The 21607-nt window shown below is 47.6% G+C and overlaps 2 protein-coding genes across 4 annotated transcripts in view; one reads left to right on the top strand and one right to left on the bottom strand.

Moving 5' to 3' along the window:
- Window positions 1–16299, top strand: part of MYG1 (MYG1 exonuclease) — a 56961-nt gene extending 40662 nt beyond the window's left edge. The window contains exons 6-7 of the mRNA XM_063952115.1: window positions 8038–8219; window positions 16019–16299. Of these exons, the coding sequence (XP_063808185.1) occupies window positions 8038–8219; window positions 16019–16178 (342 nt within the window). The 3' untranslated portion in view covers window positions 16179–16299. The remainder of the gene's footprint in view (window positions 1–8037; window positions 8220–16018) is intronic.
- A 247-nt stretch (window positions 16300–16546) lies between these two features.
- AAAS (aladin WD repeat nucleoporin) overlaps window positions 16547–21607 on the bottom strand; it is an 80401-nt gene continuing 75340 nt past the window's right edge. For all 3 annotated transcript variants that reach the window (XM_063952113.1, XM_063952114.1, XM_063952112.1), the window contains exons 16-17: window positions 17215–17299; window positions 16547–17070 (exon numbers count right to left, since the gene is read on the bottom strand). In XM_063952113.1, the coding sequence (XP_063808183.1) occupies window positions 16927–17070; window positions 17215–17299 (229 nt within the window). In that variant the 3' untranslated portion in view covers window positions 16547–16926. The remainder of the gene's footprint in view (window positions 17071–17214; window positions 17300–21607) is intronic.

A 21607-nucleotide genomic window follows, 5' to 3' on the forward strand; every position in this document is an offset into this window, starting at 1 on the left:
TAGTACCAAAGCCGGACAGCTCGTTCAGACCGATATTGAACCTGAAGGGACTCAATCAGTACGTCATTTACTACAGAATCAAGATGGAATCCCTGTGGTCAGTGACTGCAGGTTTAGAACCACAGGAATTCATGATTTCGCTGAATCTGAAGGATGCGTACTTACATATTCCAATTTGGCCACCGCATCAGGCGTTCTTAAGGTTTGCAGTACAACAAAACCATTATCAATTTCAGGTACTACCATTTGGCCTCTCATCAGCACCTCGGGTATTCACAAAGGTGATGTCTGTGATGATAGCTCATCTCAGATCCATGGGAGTGATAATAGTTCCATACTTAGACGACCTTCTCATCAAGGCTTCGTTTCAACAAATACTCCTTCAGAATGCCTCACTGATGTACAATGTACTAGTTCAGCACGTTTAGATTATCAACTTCAAAAAAATCAAGCCTGGTTCTGTCTCAAACAATTACATTTCTAGGAATGATTCTGGATATGGTGGATCAACTAATTTACCTGCCAGAACAGAAAGTATTCGTCATCTGGTACAGTCAGTGCTCAAACCACGGACAGTCTTGTTGCACTTGTGTGTTCGACTGTTAGGAAAGATGGTGGCGTCTTTCAAAGCACTCCAGACCAGAAAATTTCACTCGCGGCTTTTCCAGCTAGACACTCTCACAATAGCGTGGCTGTACAGTTTCGTGTATCTATTTCCACCATTTCCGCTGCTTCCTTGGTTGCTAAAGCTGATCAAAAGAGAATCCACGACCGTCATATTAGTGGCGCCTCATTGGCCTCTGAGAGCGTGGTTCTCGGGTCTCCATGGTCTACTCGCAGACGATTCGTGGACGCTTCTGCCTCGTCCAGACCTTTTACAACAGGGTCTGTTCCTTTACCCCGATTTAGCGCGGCTGCGTTTGACAGGGTGCCTGTTGAAACCGCTTTCAAGACATTCCAGAGTCTGTTATACCAACCATGTTACGTGCTAGGAAGCCAGTTACAGCAGCTCATCACAGGATTTGGCGAGCTTATATAGGTTGGTGTGAAGCTCTGACGTTTCCGACATCTTCTTTCAAGTTATCCCGTCTTTTGCTGTTTTTACAGGCGGGGTTAGAGGAATGACAACGTCTAGCTACACTAAGGGGTATATGCAATTCACGGCGAATCGCGGCAAATTATCGCCATTTTTAAATTCGACACAATTCGACAGGTGAATTCCGGCAGGTGGCTGCCGGAATTCACCATATTCAATGAAAAATGGATTCGACAGTCCCGCGGGCGAAAATCGGCCGATTTGCCGGATTTTGCCGCGATTTAAAAAAACGGGAAAAACCCGGAAAAAAAAATGGCGTGGGGTCCCCCCTCCAAAGCATAACCAGCCTCTGGCTCTTCGAGCTTGTCCTGGTTCTAAAAATGCGGGGAAAAATTGGGCATGGATCCCCCGTATTTTTAAAACCAGCACCGGGCTCTGCGCCTGGTGCTGGTGCAAAAAATACCGGGGACAAAACGAGCAGGGGTCCCCCGTATTTTTCACACCAGCATCGGGCTCCACTAGCTGGACAGATAATGCCACAGCCGGGGGTCACTTTTATACAGTGCCCTGCGGCCGTGGCATTAAATATCCAACTAGTCACCCCTGGCCGGGGTACCCTGGGGGAGTGGGGACCCCTTCAATCAAGGGGTCCCCCCCCCCCCCAGCCACCCAAGGGCCAGGGGTGAAGCCCGAGGCTGTCCCCCCCATCCAAAGGCTGCGGATGGGAGGCTGATAGCCTTGAGTAAAATGAAAAGAATATTGTTTTTCCCAGCAGTACTACAAGTCCCAGCAAGCCTCCCCCGCAAGCTGGTACTTGGAGAACCACAAGTACCAGCATGCGGGGGGGAAACGGGCCCGCTGGTACCTGTAGTACTACTGAAAAAAAATACCCAAATAAAAACAGTACACAGACACCGTGACAAGTAAAACTTTATTACACACTGCCGACACACACATACTTACCTATGTTGACACGCCGACTGCCACGGTCTCCGACGATCCGGGGTACCTGTGAAAAAAATTATACTCCCCTTCCAGCGTCCAGAGGTACATCCACGTCCAGAGATAATCCTCGTACTTGTTAAAAAAACAAACCGAACACCCGTTCCATGCCGGACTGAAAGGGGTCCCATACTTTCACATGAGACCCCTTTCCCCCGAATGCCGGGACACCACGTGACTCCTGTCACTGAAGTCCCTTCAGCCAATCAGGAAGCGCTACTTCCGTGGCGCTCACCTGATTGGCTTGGCGCTGTCTGAGCTAGAGTAGGTAAGTATGTGTGTGTCGGCAGTGATAATAAAGTTTTACTTGTCACGGTGTCTGTGTACTGTTTTTATTTGGGTATTTTTTTTTCAGTAGTACTACAGGTACCAGCGGGCCCGTTTTTCTCCCGCATGCTGGTACTTGTGGTTCTCCAAGTACCAGCTTGCGGGGGAGGCTTGCTGGGACTTGTAGTACTGCTGGAAAAAACAATATTCTTTTCATTTTACTCAAGGCTATCAGCCTCCCATCCGCAGCCTTTGGATGGGGGGGACAGCCTCTGGCTTTACCCCTGGCCCTTGGGTGGCTGGGGGGGGGACCCCTTGATTGAAGGGGTCCCCACTCCCCCAGGGTACCCCGGCCAGGGGTGACTAGTTGGATATTTAATGCCACGGCCGCAGGGCACTGTATAAAAGTGACCCCTGGCTGTGGCATTATCTGTCCAGCTAGTGGAGCCCGATGCTGGTGTGAAAAATACGGGGGACCCCTGCTCGTTTTGTCCCCCGTATTTTTTGCACCAGCACCAGGCGCAGAGCCCGGTGCTGGTTTTAAAAATACGGGGGATCCATGCCCAATTTTTCCCCGCATTTTTAGAACCAGGACCAGCTCGAAGAGCCAGAGGCTGGTTATGCTTTGGAGGGGGGACCCCACGCCATTTTTTATTTTTATTTTACCGTTCCAGCAATAAAAAAAAATATTTTTAAAAATATATAAATAATGCTTGTGCCTCCAAAAAAAAAAAAAAAAAAAAGTACCTAATCCCTTCTAATATAAATAGATATGCTATTCCCAAAAAAAAAACACAAAAAAAAACATGTTTAAATTTTTTTTTATTGTTTTCACCCTCCAAAGTGTGGCGGATTGAAAATGACGAATTTACTGTCTAAAAGCACTGCTGTCGAATTTCCAAACTTGAATTGAATATGCTTTTGTCGAATTGCAGCACTTGTATCATTGCAGAAAAGTCGAATTTGCAAAAAGTCGAATTTCAAAAAGTCGAATTTTGAAAGTCCGTTTTTTTTGACGGAAAGCACTGAATTGCATTGACGAAATTTTTTTTTTTTGGCGAAAATGACCCGAAATTCGACAATTTCGGGAATTCGACCGCAATTGCATATACCCCTAAAGGTGCAGGTTTCTGATTTGTCAATTTTCTTTTAGCACCGTTTGGCCCTTTTTCCAACTGTGCATACGTTCCTGCAAAGTGTCCTTAAAGTTCAACCTCCGTTTATACCACCTACAGCTCCATGGGATTTGAATCTAGTTTGAGTTTTTGCAGTCTTCAATTTCTCTAGCATCCATAAGGGATATTGGGGATCTAATATGATGGGGTACAGACAGGGTCCAAAGGAGCCAGTGCACTTTAACTTTCTGCAACTGGGTGTGCTGGCTCCTCCCCTCTGTGGGGGAAGGGGGGGGGAGTCACCGGCCTTGCAAGGTGCAGAGCCGTTTTCCCGCTGCAGGACCACCGTCCTGAGGGGTTGTTCAGCGGGCCACTGCTCCTTGGCTGTCACAGCCGCAGCACGCTGCACATCCCTAGCGCTGCCTGAAGGTGACATCGGTGGTGTTTGTGATGTTTTGAGCTTAAAAGGAGACTTTGCCAGTATAATATATTGGTGTAACTCCGGCGCCATAGGAGGGGTCGGAGCTACACGAGAGTGGGACCTGAAGCGTTTTGGCTCCTTCCTCTGCTTACTGCAGCCATATACAGCACACACAGCGCTTCCTGACTCCTCAGCCACGCTGGATATCTGGTACAGGCTGTAGCAAAGGGGGAGAGCCTCTTGTGTACATTATCTGGATTCTATTTAGGACAGGAATTGTTAGTGTTTACTGTCATATAAGGAGCGGACAGCCTCACTGGGGCTGTGCAGCTCACGGTGTGCTGGTGTCCTTTTCTCTTCTCTCTCTCACTGTGTAGGGCAGGCTTGCAATATGACTGTGTGTATGTTGTGTGCTTACTGTGAAACCTGGGTAAACAAAAGCTGTGCAGTATGTCACACTAGATTCTCTCCATTATCTACTGATTCTGTTTCATGTGAACAATGCAGTCAATCTTCACAAATCAATGAAGGGGCTGGGGGAAGAGGGTCCAGAGCCCCACTGGTTAGGGTCTCTTAAGACTATGATGTCAGATATGTCATTTTAGCTCACTGCTAATGTGCAGAAGACTCAGCTACTACAACGAGCTGTTGCAGATTTTGCTGCTAGAGCAGATGCACAGCCCCCCCCCTCTCTCATGCAGGTCCACAGAAGCGTGGTTTACCTGCTCTACTCTCTGATATAGATTATTTACAGGAGGATGGGGATGACCTGGATCCCGTTAGTGGGGATCCTGATTCTGCTTAGGGTATTGAACCCCTAATTTTGGCTATAAGGGACGTGTTAAAGCTCCCTCTAGTGGACGCTGCGTCACAGCAGTCTTTTTTTTCTTCTTTTTTTTTCTTTGTACAAAACAAACCTAATGTCACTTTTCCTGACTCTACAGAGTTAGATGACCTATTCAAACGGGCCTGGAAAAGTCCAGACAAAAGTGTGGAAAAAGTTTTTGTGCACTTTCCCATTTGCTCCTGAAGGTAGAAAATTTTGGGAGGAACCCCCTGGGGTGGATGTCTCTGTCTCTCACCTGTCTAAAAAGGCGGTGCTGCCTGCCCCGGGCTCCTTTATCATGAAGGATCCTGGGGATAGGAAGATAAGAGACTACCCTAAAGTCTACATACACGGCAGCTGGTATATCACAAAGGCCGGTCATAGCTGGTTGCTGGATGACCCATGCCATTCATTCCTGGGCCACTCAAATTCAGGGGGGCCTCTTGGGGGCCTTTAGTTACTATAGTAACCCTCCTAAAACACATTCAGGACACTACACGGGTCCTCTGATTCTCTAAAGGAGATGGGGAACATTAATGCTCGGACTTCTGCCATGGCAGTGTCTGCACGCAGGGCCTTGTGGTTGTTTCAGAGGATAGCGGACGCGGAATCCAAACGTAGTATGGAATCCCTCCCCTTTTTGGGGGAATGTCTCTTTGAGGTTGAATTGGATACCTGGATTTCCAAAGTTACAGCTGGGAAATCCCCCTCTGGCACCGCCGGCGAGACGCTCCTATTCGGGACCGTCTGTCCAGTCCTTTCTGTCTCGCAGATTTCGATCTAAGGCCATAGGTGCCTCCAGTGCGATTAGAGGCACCAGAGGTAAGTCCAGAAAACCTGCCAGCACCAGCTCTCAGGAACAGTCCACCGGTTCAGCGTCCACTAAGGCCTCAGCATGATGGTGCCCAAGTTGGCAGCTCGACTGCGTCACTTCAGCCACGTCTGGGAGACTTCCTGCCTGGATACCTGGGTCAGAGATCTCGTTTCTCAGGGCTACGAGCTGGAGTTCGACAGTACTCCTCACCAACGATTTTTCAAATCTGCTTACCAGCTTTGGAGGATATGCAAGTTACGTTGCAACAGGCCATCCGAAAGTTGGTCCAGTCCCACGTTATTGTTCCAGTACCAATATCGCAACGTGGCATGGGGTTTTACTCAAACCTATTTGTGGTGCCGAAACCGGATGGTTCGGTCAGACCTATTTTAAATCTAAAATCCTTGAATCCTTATTTGAAGGTATTTAAGATGGAATCCCTGCGAGCAGTGATTGCGGGCCTGGAAGAACAGGAATTTATGGTCTCCTTGGACATCAAGGACGCCTACCTCCATATTCCGATTTGGCCGCCTCATCAGGCGTACGTGCGGTTTGCCCTTCTGGACAAATACTTCCATGGTTCAGGCCAGGAAACCTGTGACGCCAAAACACTATCATCCTATCTGGAGGACATATGTCTCTTGGTGCGAGGAACGCACGTATCCACCTACAGAGTTTCACTTGGGACGTTTCTTAAGTTTACTGCAGGCTGGTGTAGATAAGGGCTTACGTCTGGGTTCTATTAAGGTCCAGATTTCAGCCCTCTCCGTTTTCTTCCATAAGAAACTGGCAGTGTTGCCAGAAGTTCAGAGTTTCTTGCAACTGGTACTCCACATACAACCACCTTTTGTGCCACCTACGGCGTCCTGGGATGTGAATGTGGTATTGGAATTTCTACAGTCCTCCTGGTTTGAACCTCTGATGACGGTGGAAGACGGTGATGTTACTAGCCCTGGCTTCTGCTTGACGTGTCTCAGAATTGGGGTCCTTATCGTGTAAAAGTCCGTTCTTGGTCTTTTACGAGGACAGAGCGGAGCTCAGGACTAGGCAGCAGTTCCTGCCGAAGGTTGTCTCCGCATTTCACCTGAATCAACCTATTGTGATTCCGTCCAGTTCTGACACTTCTGCTCCTCCGGAGGCATTGGATAGTGTGCGAGACTTGAAGATCTATGTCAAGCGAACGGCTCGGATTAGAAAGACGGATTCCTTGTTTGTGCTCTATGATGTGCAGAAAAAAGGTTGTACTGCTTCGAAGCAGTACATTGCTCGTTGGTTTAGGCTTACTATCCAACAGGCCTTTGTGTTGGCAGCCTTACTTGTTCCTAAGTCTCTGAAAGCCCACTCTACAAGATCTGTGGGCTCTTCCTGGGCGGCTGCCCGAGGAGTCTCGGCCTTGCAACTATGCCGAGCTGCTACCTGGTCGGGGGAAGACCACCTTTGTGAAGTTCAACATGTTTGATACCCTGGCTAAAGAGGATACCCAGTTTGGGCAGGCAGTGCTGCAGCAGTCTCTGCACATTCCTGCCCGTTCTGGAAGCTTTGGGACGTCCCCATCGTACTAGATTCCCCCAATATCCCTTATGGATGCTAGAGAAAATAGGATTTTAATACCTACCGGTAAATCCTTTTCTCGTAGTCCATAAGGGATACTGTGCGTTGACTTTTCTGCAGGTTCTTTTTTGTGTTCCTTGTTCAGCTGTTGCTGCTGTTACCAGCCGTTGCTGGTTATGTTAGTGGTGTGCTGGTAGATAAATCTCACCACTCTTTAGGGCCCCATACACTAGGGGATGAAATCGGGCATTTTGGAGGCGTTTCTGATCAGATGCGCGTTCCTGTGAGCATCGGATCCTCCAGATTGAATGTGCTGCACATTCAATTTGGTCCGACCCCCGCAGGCATGGCTGGGATCACCCAAGATACATTGTATGCAAAAGGACAGCATATTATGTGTTTTGGGTGATCCTGCTCCCCCCGGGAGGCTGCTTTGGACATTTTGGACATGTCGAAGTAGTGTATGGGGTTCTTAAGTTTTCATGTTCCTTTTCTCATATATGTCCTTTCTCCTTCGGGCACTGTTTTACCTATAACTGCCTGTGGTAGGGGGCATAGAGGGGAGGAGCCAGCACACATAGTGAAGAAATTTAAAGTGCACCGGCTCCTTTGGACCCCGTCTATACCCCATCGTACTAGATTCCCCCAATATCCCTTATGGACTATGAGAAAATAATTTACCGGTATTAAAATCCTATTATTGTTGTGTCAACTATCTAGTTGTTTGTTATCTTATAACTGTTATATGTAATTCTCCATTTCGCTCCTGTTCGGCTCAGTAAAAAACACTGAGGCATCTTGGGAGTATGGAGGGGGTGGAGGGTTACTAATTTAATTATTTAAATTTGCCTATCCTTGCTAACACCCTGTCCTTATCCCAAGAGTACTCCAGTGCCCCCTGTGGATTCGAAGAAAAGGATTTATCTGGTAAGTACCAAAATCCTATTTTCCAAGTACTGGGGCCAGTAATAATGAGTCCACTGATAGTTCATATGTCTGTTACAGGTGTCAAACAGTGGAGAAGTGGTTGTCCTGGCCCAGGGTGGATGTCCTTGGAAGGAGCATCTCTTTCAGGTTGAGAAAGAACGAAGTCTGGAGACACAAATTAAGTATGTGATCTACCCAGACCAGAGCGCAAAGTGGAGGGTACAGTGTGTCCCCACAGGTCCCAACACTTTTCAGAACCGGTAAGTAATGCAATGTAATCTATTTATTATAATTGGGCACAATAAAAAAATATTTTGGTTATACAGTATATTTGCATAGTGCCTTGTACAGCTCCTCCGAACTCATTAGGCAGTGAGGCAAGTCGCGGATTAGCTGGTGCAATTTATCACTCACAGTGAAATTTATCATTCGTTGATAAATAAGGACATGTGTTTGAAAAATAACAGGTGATAGCTGATTGGTTGGTACTTTCTTTCTCCACAATTTGAAAAATCTACACCTTTTACTTTTTAAGCCATACAGAGTGCACAAGTCTCTATGTAAAATAACAATGATTTCCTTTAAATAATTATTAGATAATTGGAAAAAAAAAAAAAAAATTGGTCTGTTCCAGAGTGCTGTATTCGTGCACATGTGCTTTAGGTACCAAACAGTCATCACATGGTTCTAGGCGGGTGACCAAACAAATTGCTCATCCCTTTTAACCCAAGTAGTGAATCTTTGAATATAGTGAAGAATTATCCTAACGCAATTTGGTTTGACGCAATAGGATGACTGGGAATTATATCATGGTCATTTCCACTTTACACAAAGTTTACATTTTTAGTTAAAGTTGACATTTCCAGCTGTGGGGGAGCTTGACATTTGGGCAAGCTCACCCCCACTGGCACACCTAATCCTCCAAACTCCCAGGTCACTGAACACGGGCTTGAAACCAGTTCACACCAGTGGCTAGACCCAGGATATTGCCGGGGCTTACCTCTGCCAGCGCTTGGAGAGGACATCGGCTCCAAGCGACAGGAATGCAGCTCTCCCTAGGCTGTGATTGGGACCCGAGTTACCTGTTCACACAACCCTGTAACCAGGTACTTCTCGGATTCCCGGGTCACTGAACAAGGGTTTTTATGGCGGTGTAAAAGGGGTAGTAAAGTAAGTCCAAGGGAGGTGCACACTGTGCTATTATGGTTTGTACCAAACACTAATTGGATAGAGCCAATTAACAACCAGTAACTGTTATGAGAACTTACCTGGAATAATGTAACTTCTGCAAATTAGCCTTAACCCCTTTACTGCTAAGCCTATTTTGCCACTTTTTTGGGCTTGCCAAGTTCCAACTTTTGGCAGTCATTCTACCAGGGCGTACCCTTACAAATCTTACCTTTTTATTTATTTTATTGTGGGAAGACTTTGTATCCAAGAAACGTTGGGGTAAATGTATTTTCTCTAACGTCCTAGTGGATGCTGGGGACTCCGTAAGGACCATGGGGAATAGACGGGCTCCGCAGGAGACTGGGCACTCTAAGAAAGATTTAGTACTACTGGTGTGCACTGGCTCCTCCCTCTATGCCCCTCCTCCAGACCTCAGTTAGAATCTGTGCCCGGACCGAGCTGGGTGCATTTTAGTGAGCTCTCCTGAGCTTGCTATTAAGAAAGTATTTTAGTTAGGTTTTTTTATTTTCAGAGAGCTTCTGCTGGCAACAGACTCTCTGCTACGTGGGACTGAGGGGAGAGAAGCAAACCTACTAACTGCGGCTAGGTTGCGCTTCTTAGGCTACTGGACACCATTAGCTCCAGAGGGATCGAACACAGGAACCTAACCTTGGTCGTCCGTTCCCGGAGCCGTGCCGCCGTCCCCCTCGCAGAGCCAGAAGACAGAAGCCGGCGGGTTGAATCAAGAAGATGTCAAAATCGGCGGCAGAAGACTCCTCTCTCCATATGAGGTAGCGCACAGCACTGCAGCTGTGCGCCATTGCACCCACACTTACCCACACACTCCGGTCACTGTAGGGTGCAGGGGGGGCGCCCTGGGCAGCAATTAAGTACCTCCTGGCAAAAGCAGCATATATACAGTTGGACACTGTTATATGCATGAGCCCCCGCCATTAATTTTACACAAAATCGCGGGACAGAAGCCTGCCGCTGAGGGGGCGGGGCCTTCTTCCTCAGCACTCACCAGCACCATTTTCTCTCCACAGCTCCGCTGAGAGGAAGCTCCCCAGGCTTTCCCCTGCAGAAGCACGATAGAGAGGGTGAAAAAGAGAAGGGGGGCATATAAATTTGGCGTAAAAACAATATATACAGCAGCTACTGGGTTAACACTAAGTTACTGTGTGATTCCTGGGTCATATAGCGCTGGGGTGTGTGCTGGCATACTCTCTCTCTGTCTCTCCAAAGGGCCTTGTGGGGGAACGGTCTTCAAATAGAGCATCCCCTGTGTGTGTGGTGTGTTGGTACGTGTGTGTCGACATGTCTGAGGTAAAAGGCTCCCCTAAGGAGGAGATAGAGCAAATGTGTGTGTGAGAGGGTGTCTCCGTCGATAACGCCGACACCTGTTTGGATATGTGTAAGTGCTAAGGTGAATTTATTGCACAAAAAATTAGAGAACAGACAGGAAATCTACCCATGTCTGTCCCTATGTCACAGAGACCTTCAGAGTCTCACAATGCTCACTATCCAAAATAATAAACACTGATATCGACACGGAGTTTGACTCCAGTGTCGACTACGATAATGCAAAGTTACAGCCAAAATGGCAGAAAGGTATTCAATATATGATTATTGCAATAAAAGATGATTTGCATATCACTGATGACTCATTTGTCCCTGACACAAGGGTACACATGTTAAGGGATAGAAAGATGAGGTAAATTTCCCTCGTCTCATGAGGAAAAAGAGCGGGAATCTCCAGACAAGAGACTGCAGCTTCCCACAAAAAATTCTCAGGCAGTATCCTTTCCCCACTAGGGCCAGGATGTGATGGGAATCTTCCCCTAGGGTGTCACGTTTGCCCAGAAGGTAGCACTAGCTATTCTCAGGGATCCTGCAGATAGTGTGCACATTCTGGTACACTACTCAGACCGGCGATTGTGTCGGCATGGGTTTATAGCACAGCGTGGACAGGTACCTTATCAGCAGAGATTGAGAACCTAGTATATATATATATATATAGAGATATAGATATATATATATATATATATAGATATAGATATATAGATGCTGTCTTAAGAGATATGTATATATAAAACATGCCCAAAGAGACATGAGTATACTGGGTCCTAGAGTCAAAGCTATGTCGATTTCTGCTTGACGTGTCCTGTAGAATATGCAATGGACAGATGATGCCGACTTAAGAGGCATATGGAAGGCTGAGGATTGTGTGGAGAAGGGTTCTCGGACCTGGTCTCCACAGCTATAGCTGGTAATTCTGATATTTTGCCTTATATTCCTGCACAGCCTCGGAAAGCACGACATTATCAAATGCAGCCTTTCGAATAAAGAAACAAGAAAGTCCGAGGTGCGTCCTTTCTTGCCAGAGGCGGGGGCAGAGGAAAGAAGCTGCACAACACAGCTAGTTCCCAGGAACAGAAGTCCTCCCCGGCCTCTACAAAAATCCACCGCATGTCGCTGGGGCTCCACAGGCGGACCTAGGCCCGGTGGGGGCACGCCTTCGTAAGTTCAGCCACAAGTGGGTTCACTCCCTGTTAGATCCCTGGGCAATAGATAGTGTCTCAGGGATACAAGCTGGACTTTGAGAAGATGCTCCCTCACCGACGGCCCTGCCGGCTTCCCCCCACGAGAGGGAAACAGTGTTAACTGCAATTCACAAATTGTATCTTCAACAGGTGGTGGTCAAGGTTCCCCTCCTTCAACAAGGAGGGGGTTATTATTCGACCATGTTGTAGTCCCGAAACCAGACTGTTCGGTCGGACCCATATTGAATTTAAAATCCCTGAACATATACCTGAAAAGGTTCAAGATGGAATCGCTAAGAGCGGTCATTGCAAGCCTGAAAGGGGGAGATTTTATGGTGACTCGGGACATAAAGGATGCATACCTTCATGTCCCCATTTATCCACCTCATCAGGCGTACCTCAGAATTGCGGTACGGGATTGTCATTACCAATTTCAGACGTTGCCGTTTGGTCTCTCCACGGCCTTGAGAATATTCACTAAGGTAATCGCGGAAATGATGGTGCTCCTGCGGAAGCAAGGTGTCACTATTATCACGTACTTGGACGATCTCCTCATAAAAGCGAGATCAAGAGAGCAGTTGCTGAACAGCGTATCACTTTCTCTGGAAGTGTAACGGCAACACGGCTGGATTCTATATATTCCAAAGTCGCAGTTGGTTCTTACAGCTCATCTGCCTCTCCTAGGCATGATCCTAGACACAGACCAGAAAAGGGTTTATCTCCCGATAGAGAGAGCTCAGGAGCTCGTGACACTGGTCAGGAATCTATTAAAACCAAAACAGGTGTCAGTGCATCACTGCACTCGAGTCCTGGGAAGGAGGGTGGCATCATACGAGGCCATTCTCTTCGGCAGGTTCCATACGAGGACCTTCCAATGGGACTTACTGGACAAGTGGTCCGGATCACATCTTCAGATGCATCGGTTAATCACCCTATCCCCCAGAGCCAGGGTGTCTCTCCTGTGGTGGCTGCAGAGTGCTCACCTTCTCGAAGGTCGCAGATTCGGCATTCAGGACTGGGTCCTGGTGACCACGGATGCAAGCCTTCCGAGGGTGGGGGGCAGTCACACAGGGAAGAAATTTCCAAGGGCTGTGGTCAAGGCAGGAGACTTGCCTTCACATCAATATCCTGGAACTAAGGGCCATATACAACGCCCTAAGTCAAGCGGAGACCCTGCTTCGCGACCAACCGGTTCTGATTCAGTCAGAGAATATCACCGCAGTGGCTCATGTAAACCACCAAGGCGGCACAAGGAGCAGGGTGGCGATGGCGGAAGCCACCAGAATTCTTCGCTGGGTGGAGAATCACGTAAGCGCACTGTCAGCAGTGTTCATTCCGGGAGTGGACAACTGGGAAGCAGACTTCCTCAGCAGGCACGACCTCCACCCGGGAGAGTGGGGACTTCATCAAGAAGTCTTCGCGCAGATTGTAGGTCGGTGGGAACTGCCACAGGTGGACATGATGGCATCCCGCCTCAACAAAAAGCTACAGAGGTATTGCACCAGGTCAAGAGACTCTCAGGCGATAGCTGTAGACGCACTGGTGACACCGTGGATGTTCCAGTCGGTTTATGTGTTTCCTCCTCTTCCTCTCTTACCCAAGGTGCTGGGAATCATAAGGAAAAGAGGAGTGAGAACAATACTCATTGTTCCGGATTGGCCAAGAAGGACTTGGTATCCAGAGCTGCAAGAAATGCTCACAGAGGACACATGGCCTCTGCCCCTAGGGCAGGATCTGTTGCAGCAGGGACCTTGTATGTTCCAAGACTTACCGCAGCTGCGTTTGACGGCGTGGCGGTTGGATGCCGGATCCTAGTAGAAAAGAGGGATTCCGGATGAGGTTATTCCTACGCTGATAAGGGCTAGGAAGGACGTGACGGCTAAACATTAGAACCGTATACGGCGAAAATATGTTGCTGGGTGTGAGGCCAGGAATGCCTCTACAGAGGAATTCCAGCTGGGCCGTTTCCTTCACTTCCTACAGTCGGGAGTGACTTTGGGCCTAGAATTGGGGTCCATTAAGGTCCAGATTTCGGCCCTATCCATTTTCTTTCATAAAAAAAACTAGCTTCTCTACCTGAAGTTCAGACGTTTGTAAAGGGAGTGCTGCATATTCAGCCCCCCTTTTTTGTGGCACCTTGGGATCTTAACGTGGTGTTGAGTTTCCTGAAATCTCACTGGTTTGAGCCGCTTAAGACTGTGGAGTTAAAATATCTCACGTGGAAAGTGGTCATGCTATTGGCCTTCGCTTCGGCTAGGCGTGTGTCAGAATTAGCGGCTTTGTCATGTAAAAGCCCCTATCTGGTTTTCCATATGGACAGGGCAGAATTACGGACTCGTCCGCAATTTCTGCCAAAGGTGGTGTCATCTTTTCATTTGAACCAACCTATTGTGGTGCCTGCGGCTACTCGTGACTTGGAGGATTCCAAGTTACTAGATGTAGTCAGGGCTTTGAAGATTTATGTAGCCAGGACGGCTGGAGTCAGGAAACCTGACTCGCTGTTTATCCTGTATGCATCCAACAAGCTGGGTGCTCCTGATTCAAAGTAAACTATTGCTCGCTGGATCTGTAACACGATTCAGCAGGCTCATTCTGCGGCTGGCTTGCCGCCTCCAAAATCAGTAAAAGCCCATTCCACAAGGAAGGTGGGCTCTTCTTGGGCGGCTGCCCGAGGGGTCTCGGCATTACAGCTTTGCCGAGCAGCTACTTGGTCGGGTTCAAACACTTTTGCAAAGTTCTACAAGTTTGATACCCTGGCTGAGGAGGACCTTGTGTTTGCTCATTCGGTGCTGCAGAGTCATCCGCACTCTCCCGCCCGTTTGGGAGCTTTGGTATAATCCCCATGGTCCTTACGGAGTCCCCAGCATCCACTAGGACGTTAGAGAAAATAAGATTTTACTCACCGGTAAATCTATTTCTCGTAGTCCGTAGTGGATGCTGGGCGCCCGTCCCAAGTGCGGACTTCTTCTGCAATACTTGTATATAGTTATTGCTTAAATAAGGGTTATGTTATGGTTGCATCAGGTTTGTCTGATGCTCTGTTGTTTTTCATACTGTTGACTGGGTATGTTATCACAAGTTATATGGTGTGATTGGTGTGGCTGGTATGAGTCTTACCCTGGATTCCAAAATCCTTTCCTTGTAATGTCAGCTCTTCCGGGCACAGTTTCCTTAACTGAGGTCTGGAGGAGGGGCATAGAGGGAGGAGCCAGTGCACACCAGTAGTACTAAATCTTTCTTAGAGTGCCCAGTCTCCTGCGGAGCACGTCTATTCCCCATGGTCCTTACGGAGTCCCCAGCATCCACTACGGACTACGAGAAATAGATTTACCGGTGAGTAAAATCTTATTATATCTGCATGTATAATGCTTCCTAATTCGCCTCTTTACCAAGGCGAAGCAGGAACGGGAGTGAAACTGCCCCCGTAGGCGATTCCCACCTGGGAGCATCAGTCTAGTGTTGATGCGTTGTGTTTCTCCCGCGGCTAGCTCCATTGAGCATGTGCAAGATCTTACATGAAGACGGCAGCCACCACCGCGCTGTCCCCGAGTGTGGTGTATGGGCAACGTCCGCTGCCAAAATCTATAGCTGCAGGTGTTGGAGCGGTCAGTGCCACCAACCGTTCATACATTGCCCCCCACATATCAGCATGCTGTCTTGTAGATAGTAGCGCCCCTGTCACCTTGCACACTCCTCCTTCATACATGGGGGAGAGGCGGTATCGGCGCACATAACGCATCTACCCCAATATTTTAATAAACAATGACTTGTAGAGCTCCACCATCCCCATTTCTGGGCTCTTTCCTCCTTTGCTATGGTGTAGTTCTGTTGTCTGTTCTTCACATATAATCCATACAAGGGGCTAGAAAAGTCTAGACCACAGGTTCTCAAACTCTGTCCTCAGGACCCCACCCAGTGCATGTTTTGCAGGTCTCCTCACAGAATCGCAATTAAAATAAGTAGTTCCGCCTGTGGACCTTTTAAAATGTGCCCAGGAGTAATGAATACACCTGTGGGGTTACCTGAAAAACATGCATTGTGTGGGGTCCCAAGAACTGAGTTTGAGAACCTGTGGTCTAGACCAATATTTTTTCCCTTATTGTAAGTGCTTAATGGCGCCATGCTAGATGCCCTCATGCCATCGAGCACTTGCTCTGACATTACTTACTCATGGGAAATACTACTGTGTAGCTGCGGATGAGGCAATGACTGGATTTAATTTATAGATCTACAGGACACTTCTCTGTCACCTTTAGCATTGATAATATGAAAGTCCGTTACTGAACTGATCCAAAGTCTTTATTTCAAATGTGCCATTGACCCAGACTGTTTGTTTTCCTGCTTAGGCTGTCGCTGCCAGAAGACTGGCGTGGACTTCGAGCAGACGACCTCTCCTCTGTCAGTGGGATTCAGGGCTGTATCTTTGTTCATGCCAGTGGTTTCATTGGTGGGAACGAAACGCAGGAAGGAGCTCTGGAGATGGCACAGAAAGCACTGAATTCCTAAAGTTGCCACTTTGTATCTTTGTTAAATGCTAGAGTTCATCATGTTTGGGTTTGTTACAGCAGAACATATCAGACAAATTGTATTTATAGCATGTGACATCAGTAAATATTTTTGTATTCCTCTTCTTGTCAATTGTCATCGATTTGTCTCTGTCCTTGAGTATAAAGAATGGTTGTAGTAGCAAACGCAGATTTTATTAGTTTGGTGCTTTGTGTGTAAGTAACAGCACTGTGAACTACAGTATACTCGGTCCAGCGATTCTTATGGACTCCACTTGTTTCACGTGCGGGCCCAGCTACAACAATCATTTACATTTCTTAGGTAACTTAGGAAATATAGACAGGTCCTAAAAAAAACCACAACCTTAATAAGAGTACAAAATTCCAAGAAAGTTTATTCACAAACTGTATTGTGTATCCTGTGACATGGTAACCAACAATGAGCAGCCGTATCCTAGCTGTTCATACATCATATCAGTATTTAGTACTAGTCATGTAGCTGTTCCCTATATAGTAATCACTGATTTACAAAAAAACAAGTCCAATATATTTATAGATTCCAATGTGACTCATAGGAATTGGTATGACAATAGCACAGCCATATGTGCTCAGTCTCCAATCTTTCACCCCAGGCAGTATTTAGAATGTTACCATTCTACTGTATTAGGATTTTTAGGTTTTACAATGTGTACGGTTGAGTAGTTCTACCACAACAAAACAAACTCCACAGGATGTTGCTTTGCCAACACTTAAGTTTTAGTAAAAAGTGACACAACAGGGGCTGCGGTGCTGGTACTGTCTGACCCGATGGTGCCAGGCTGAAGCGTGAAACGTGGAAACTGTGCGTTAACAAAGTAGAAGGGGACATGGGACAAGCGGCCAGTGCTCCAGAGCTGGGGAAGAAAAAGGAAAGTCAGGACAGTGTTGTTTGTAACTAATCGTGCACTCCAATGATCGTTTATACACTGATAAACAAGCACTTAATCACAATGTGTATCCAATACAGTTTCTTCAGAACAATGGAGCAAAATACTTACCACAGAAAGCAGCGCCCCCTTCTGGAAACATGGGTGAAACTGCATGAGCTGTGGATCTTCTTTCTCTCTGCATGGAATGAAGCCACTAAATGCAAAAAATAAGAATTTACTTACCGATAATTCTATTTCTCGTAGTCCGTAGTGGATGCTGGGGACTCCGTCAGGACCATGGGGAATAGCGGCTCCGCAGGAGACAGGGCACAAAAATAAAGCTTTAGGATTAGGTGGTGTGTACTGGCTCCTCCCCCTATGACCCTCCTCCAAGCCTCAGTTAGGATACTGTGCCCGGACGAGCGTACACAATAAGGAAGGATATTGAATCCCGGGTAAGACTCATACCAGCCACACCAATCACACCGTATAACTTGTGATCTGAACCCAGTTAACAGTATGACAACGTAGGAGCCTCTGAACAGACGGCTCACAACAATAACAACCCGAATTTGTTTGTAACAATAACTATGTACAAGTATTGCAGACAATCCGCACTTGGGATGGGCGCCCAGCATCCACTACGGACTACGAGAAATAGAATTATCGGTAAGTAAATTCTTATTTTCTCTAACGTCCTAAGTGGATGCTGGGGACTCCGTCAGGACCATGGGGATTATACCAAAGCTCCCAAACGGGCGGGAGAGTGCGGATGACTCTGCAGCACCGAATGAGAGAACTCAAGGTCCTCCTCAGCCAGGGTATCAAATTTGTAGAATTTTGCAAACGTGTTTGCCCCTGACCAAGTAGCAGCTCGGCAGAGTTGTAATGCCGAGACTCCCCGGGCAGCCGCCCAGGATGAGCCCACTTTCCTTGTGGAATGGGCCTTGACAGATTTAGGTTGTGGCAAGCCTGCCACAGAATGTGCAAGTTGAATTGTGCTACAAATCCAACGAGCAATCGTCTGCTTAGAAGCAGGAGCACCCATCTTGTTGGGTGCATACAATATAAACAGTGAGTCAGACTTTCTGACTCCCGCCGTTCTTGAAATATATATTTTCAATGCCCGGACCACGTCCAACAACTTGGAATCCTCCAACTCGTTAGTAGCCGCAGGCACCACAATAGGCTGGTTCAGGTGAAACGCTGACACCACCTTAGGCAGAAAATGAGGACGCGTCCGCAGTTCTGCCCTGTCCGTATGGAAAATCAGATATGGGCTCTTATATGATAAAGCCGCCAATTCTGATACTCTCCTGGCTGAAGCCAGGGCCAGTAGCATGGTTACTTTCCATGTAAGATACTTCAACTCCACCGATTTGAGCGGCTCAAACCAATGGGATTTGAGAAAATCCAAGACTACATTAAGATCCCACGGTGCCACTGGGGGCACAACCGGGGGCTGTATATGTAGTACTCCTTTTACAAAAGTCTGGACTTCAGGAACTGAAGCCAATTCTTTCTGGAAGAAAATCGACAGGGCCGAAATTTGAACCTTAATGGACCCCAATTTGAGGCCCATAGACAATCCTGTTTGCAGGAAATGTAGGAATCGACCCAGTTGAAATTCCTCCGTGGGGGCCTTCCTGGCCTCACACCACGCAACATATTTTCTCCAAATGCGGTGATAATGTTGTGCAGTCACCTCCTTCCTGGCTTTTACCAGTGTAGGAATGACCTCTTCCGGAATGCCTTTTTCCCTTAGAATTCGGCGTTCAACCGCCATGCCGTCAAACGCAGCCGCGGTAAGTCTTGGAATAGACACGGTCCCTGCTGAAGCAGGTCCCGTCTTAGAGGTAGAGGCCACGGATCCTCCGTGAGCATCTCTTGAAGTTCCGGGTACCAAGTTCTTCTTGGCCAATCCGGAGCCACTAGTATCGTTCTTACTCCCTTTTGCCGTATAATTCTCAGTACTTTTGGTATGAGAGGCAGAGGAGGGAACACATACACTGACTGGAACACCCACGGTGTTACCAGAGCATCCACAGCTATTGCCTGAGGATCTCTTGACCTGGCGCAATACCTGTCCAGTTTTTTGTTGAGGCGGGACGCCATCATATCCACCATTGGTTTTTCCCAACGGTTCACAATCATGTGGAAGACTTCTGGATGAAGTCCCCACTCTCCCGGGTGTAGATCGTGTCTGCTGAGGAAGTCTGCTTCCCAGTTGTCCACTCCCGGAATGAATACTGCTGACAGTGCTATCACATGATCTTCCGCCCAGCGAAGAATCCTTGCAGCTTCTGCCATTGCTGTCCTGCTTCTTGTGCCGCCCTGTCTGTTTACGTGGGCGACCGCCGTGATGTTGTCCGACTGGATCAACACCGGCTGACCCTGAAGCAGGGGTTTTGCCAGACTTAGAGCATTGTAAATCGCTCTTAGCTCCAGTATATTTATGTGAAGAGACATCTCCAGGCTTGACCATACTCCCTGGAAGTTTCTTCCCTGTGTGACCGCTCCCCAGCCTCTCAGACTGGCATCCGTGGTCACCAGGACCCAGTCCTGTATGCCGAATCTGCGGCCCTCTAACAGATGAGCACTCTGCAACCACCACAGAAGAGACACCCTTGCCCGTGGCGATAAGGTTATCCGCTGATGCATCTGCAGATGCGATCCGGACCATTTGTCCAGCAGATCCCACTGAAAAGTTTGTGCGTGGAATCTGCCGAATGGAATCGCTTCGTAAGAAGCCACCATCTTTCCCAGGACTCTTGTGCATTGATGCACAGACACTGTCCCTGGTTTTAGGAGGTTCCTGACAAGTTCGGATAACTCCCTGGCTTTCTCCTCCGGAAGAAACACCTTTTTCTGAACCGTGTCCAGAATCATTCCCAGGAACAGCAGACGTGTCGTCGGGGTCAACTGAGATTTTGGAAAATTCAGAATCCACCCGTGTTGTTGCAGCAGTAGTTGGGTTAGTGCTACTCCGTCTTCCAGCTGTTCTCTGGACCTTGCCCTTATCAGGAGATCGTCCAAGTAAGGGATAATTAATACGCCTCTTCTTCGTAGAAGGATCATCATTTCGGCCATTACCTTGGTAAAGACCCGAGGTGCCGTGGACAATCCAAACGGCAGCGTCTGAAACTGATAATGACAGTTTTGCACCACGAACCTGAGGTACCCTTGATGTGAAGGGCAAATTGGGACATGCAGGTAAGCATCCTTTATGTCCAGGGACACCATAAAGTCCCCTTCTTCCAGATTCGCTATCACTGCTCTGAGTGACTCCATCTTGAACTTGAATTTTTGTTCTTATAAGATTTCAGATTTAGAATAGGTCTTACCGAGCCGTCCGGCTTCGGTACCACAAATAGCGTGGAGTAATACCCCTTTCCCTGTTGTAGGAGGGGTACCTTGACTATCACCTGCTGAGAAAACAGCTTGTGAATGGCTTCCAATACCGTCGCCCTGTCTGAGGGAGACGTTGGCAAAGCAGACTTTAGGAACCGGCGAGGGGGAGACTTCTCGAATTCCAACCTGTAACCCTGAGATACTACCTGCAGAATCCAGGGGTCCACCTGTGAGCAAGCCCACTGTGCGCTGAAATTCTTGAGTCGACCCCCCACCGCTCCTGAGTCCGCTTGTAAGGCCCCAGCGTCATGCTGAGGGCTTTGCAGAACCCTGGGAGGGCTTCTGTTCCTGGGCAGGGGCTGCTTGCTGCCCTCTCTTACCCCTTCCTCTGCCCTGAGGCAGATATGACTGTCCTTTTGTCCGCTTGTTCTTATAGGACCGAAAGGACTGCGGCTGAAAAGACGGTGTCTTTTTCTGTTGGGAGGGGGTCTGAGGTAAAAAAGTGGATTTTCCGGCAGTTGCCGTGGCCACCAGATCCGATAGACCGACGCCAAATAATTCCTCCCCTTCCTTCAGGAAGTAAAGCTGAACCAGGTAATTATAGACCAGTTAGTCTTACATCTATAGTGGGGAAAGTATTGGAAGGTATTCTAAGAGATAGTATTCAGAAGTTCCTTGAAACCAATAAGGTCATTAAAAGGAATCAACATGGGTTTATGAAGGACAGATCCTGTCAAACCAACTTACTTGGCTTTTATGAAACAGTAAGCGCAAACCTAGATCAGGGTAAAGACGTAGATGTAATCTTTTTAGACTTTGCCAAAGCGTTTGATACTGTACCACACATGAGACTTATATACAAGCTACAAGAATCAGGGCTAGGAAGCACAATATGCACTTGGGTCAAAAACTGGTTAGATAATAGGAAGCAGCGCGTTGTGGTTAATGGATATTTTTCAACTTGGACTGAAGTGCTAAGTGGTGTGCCGCAAGGCTCAGTATTAGGACCGCTATTGTTCAATATTTTCATTAACGACCTAACAGAAGGTCTAGAGAGCATGGTGTCAATTTTTGCAGATGATACCAAATTGTGTAAGGCTATAAATACAGAGGAGGATGCCGAGTCTCTTCAGAACGACTTAGTTAAATTAGAAGCATGGGCAGCCAAATG

The sequence above is a fragment of the Pseudophryne corroboree genome, chromosome 2, assembly GCF_028390025.1.
Source record: "Pseudophryne corroboree isolate aPseCor3 chromosome 2, aPseCor3.hap2, whole genome shotgun sequence".
NCBI lineage: Eukaryota > Metazoa > Chordata > Amphibia > Anura > Myobatrachidae > Pseudophryne > Pseudophryne corroboree.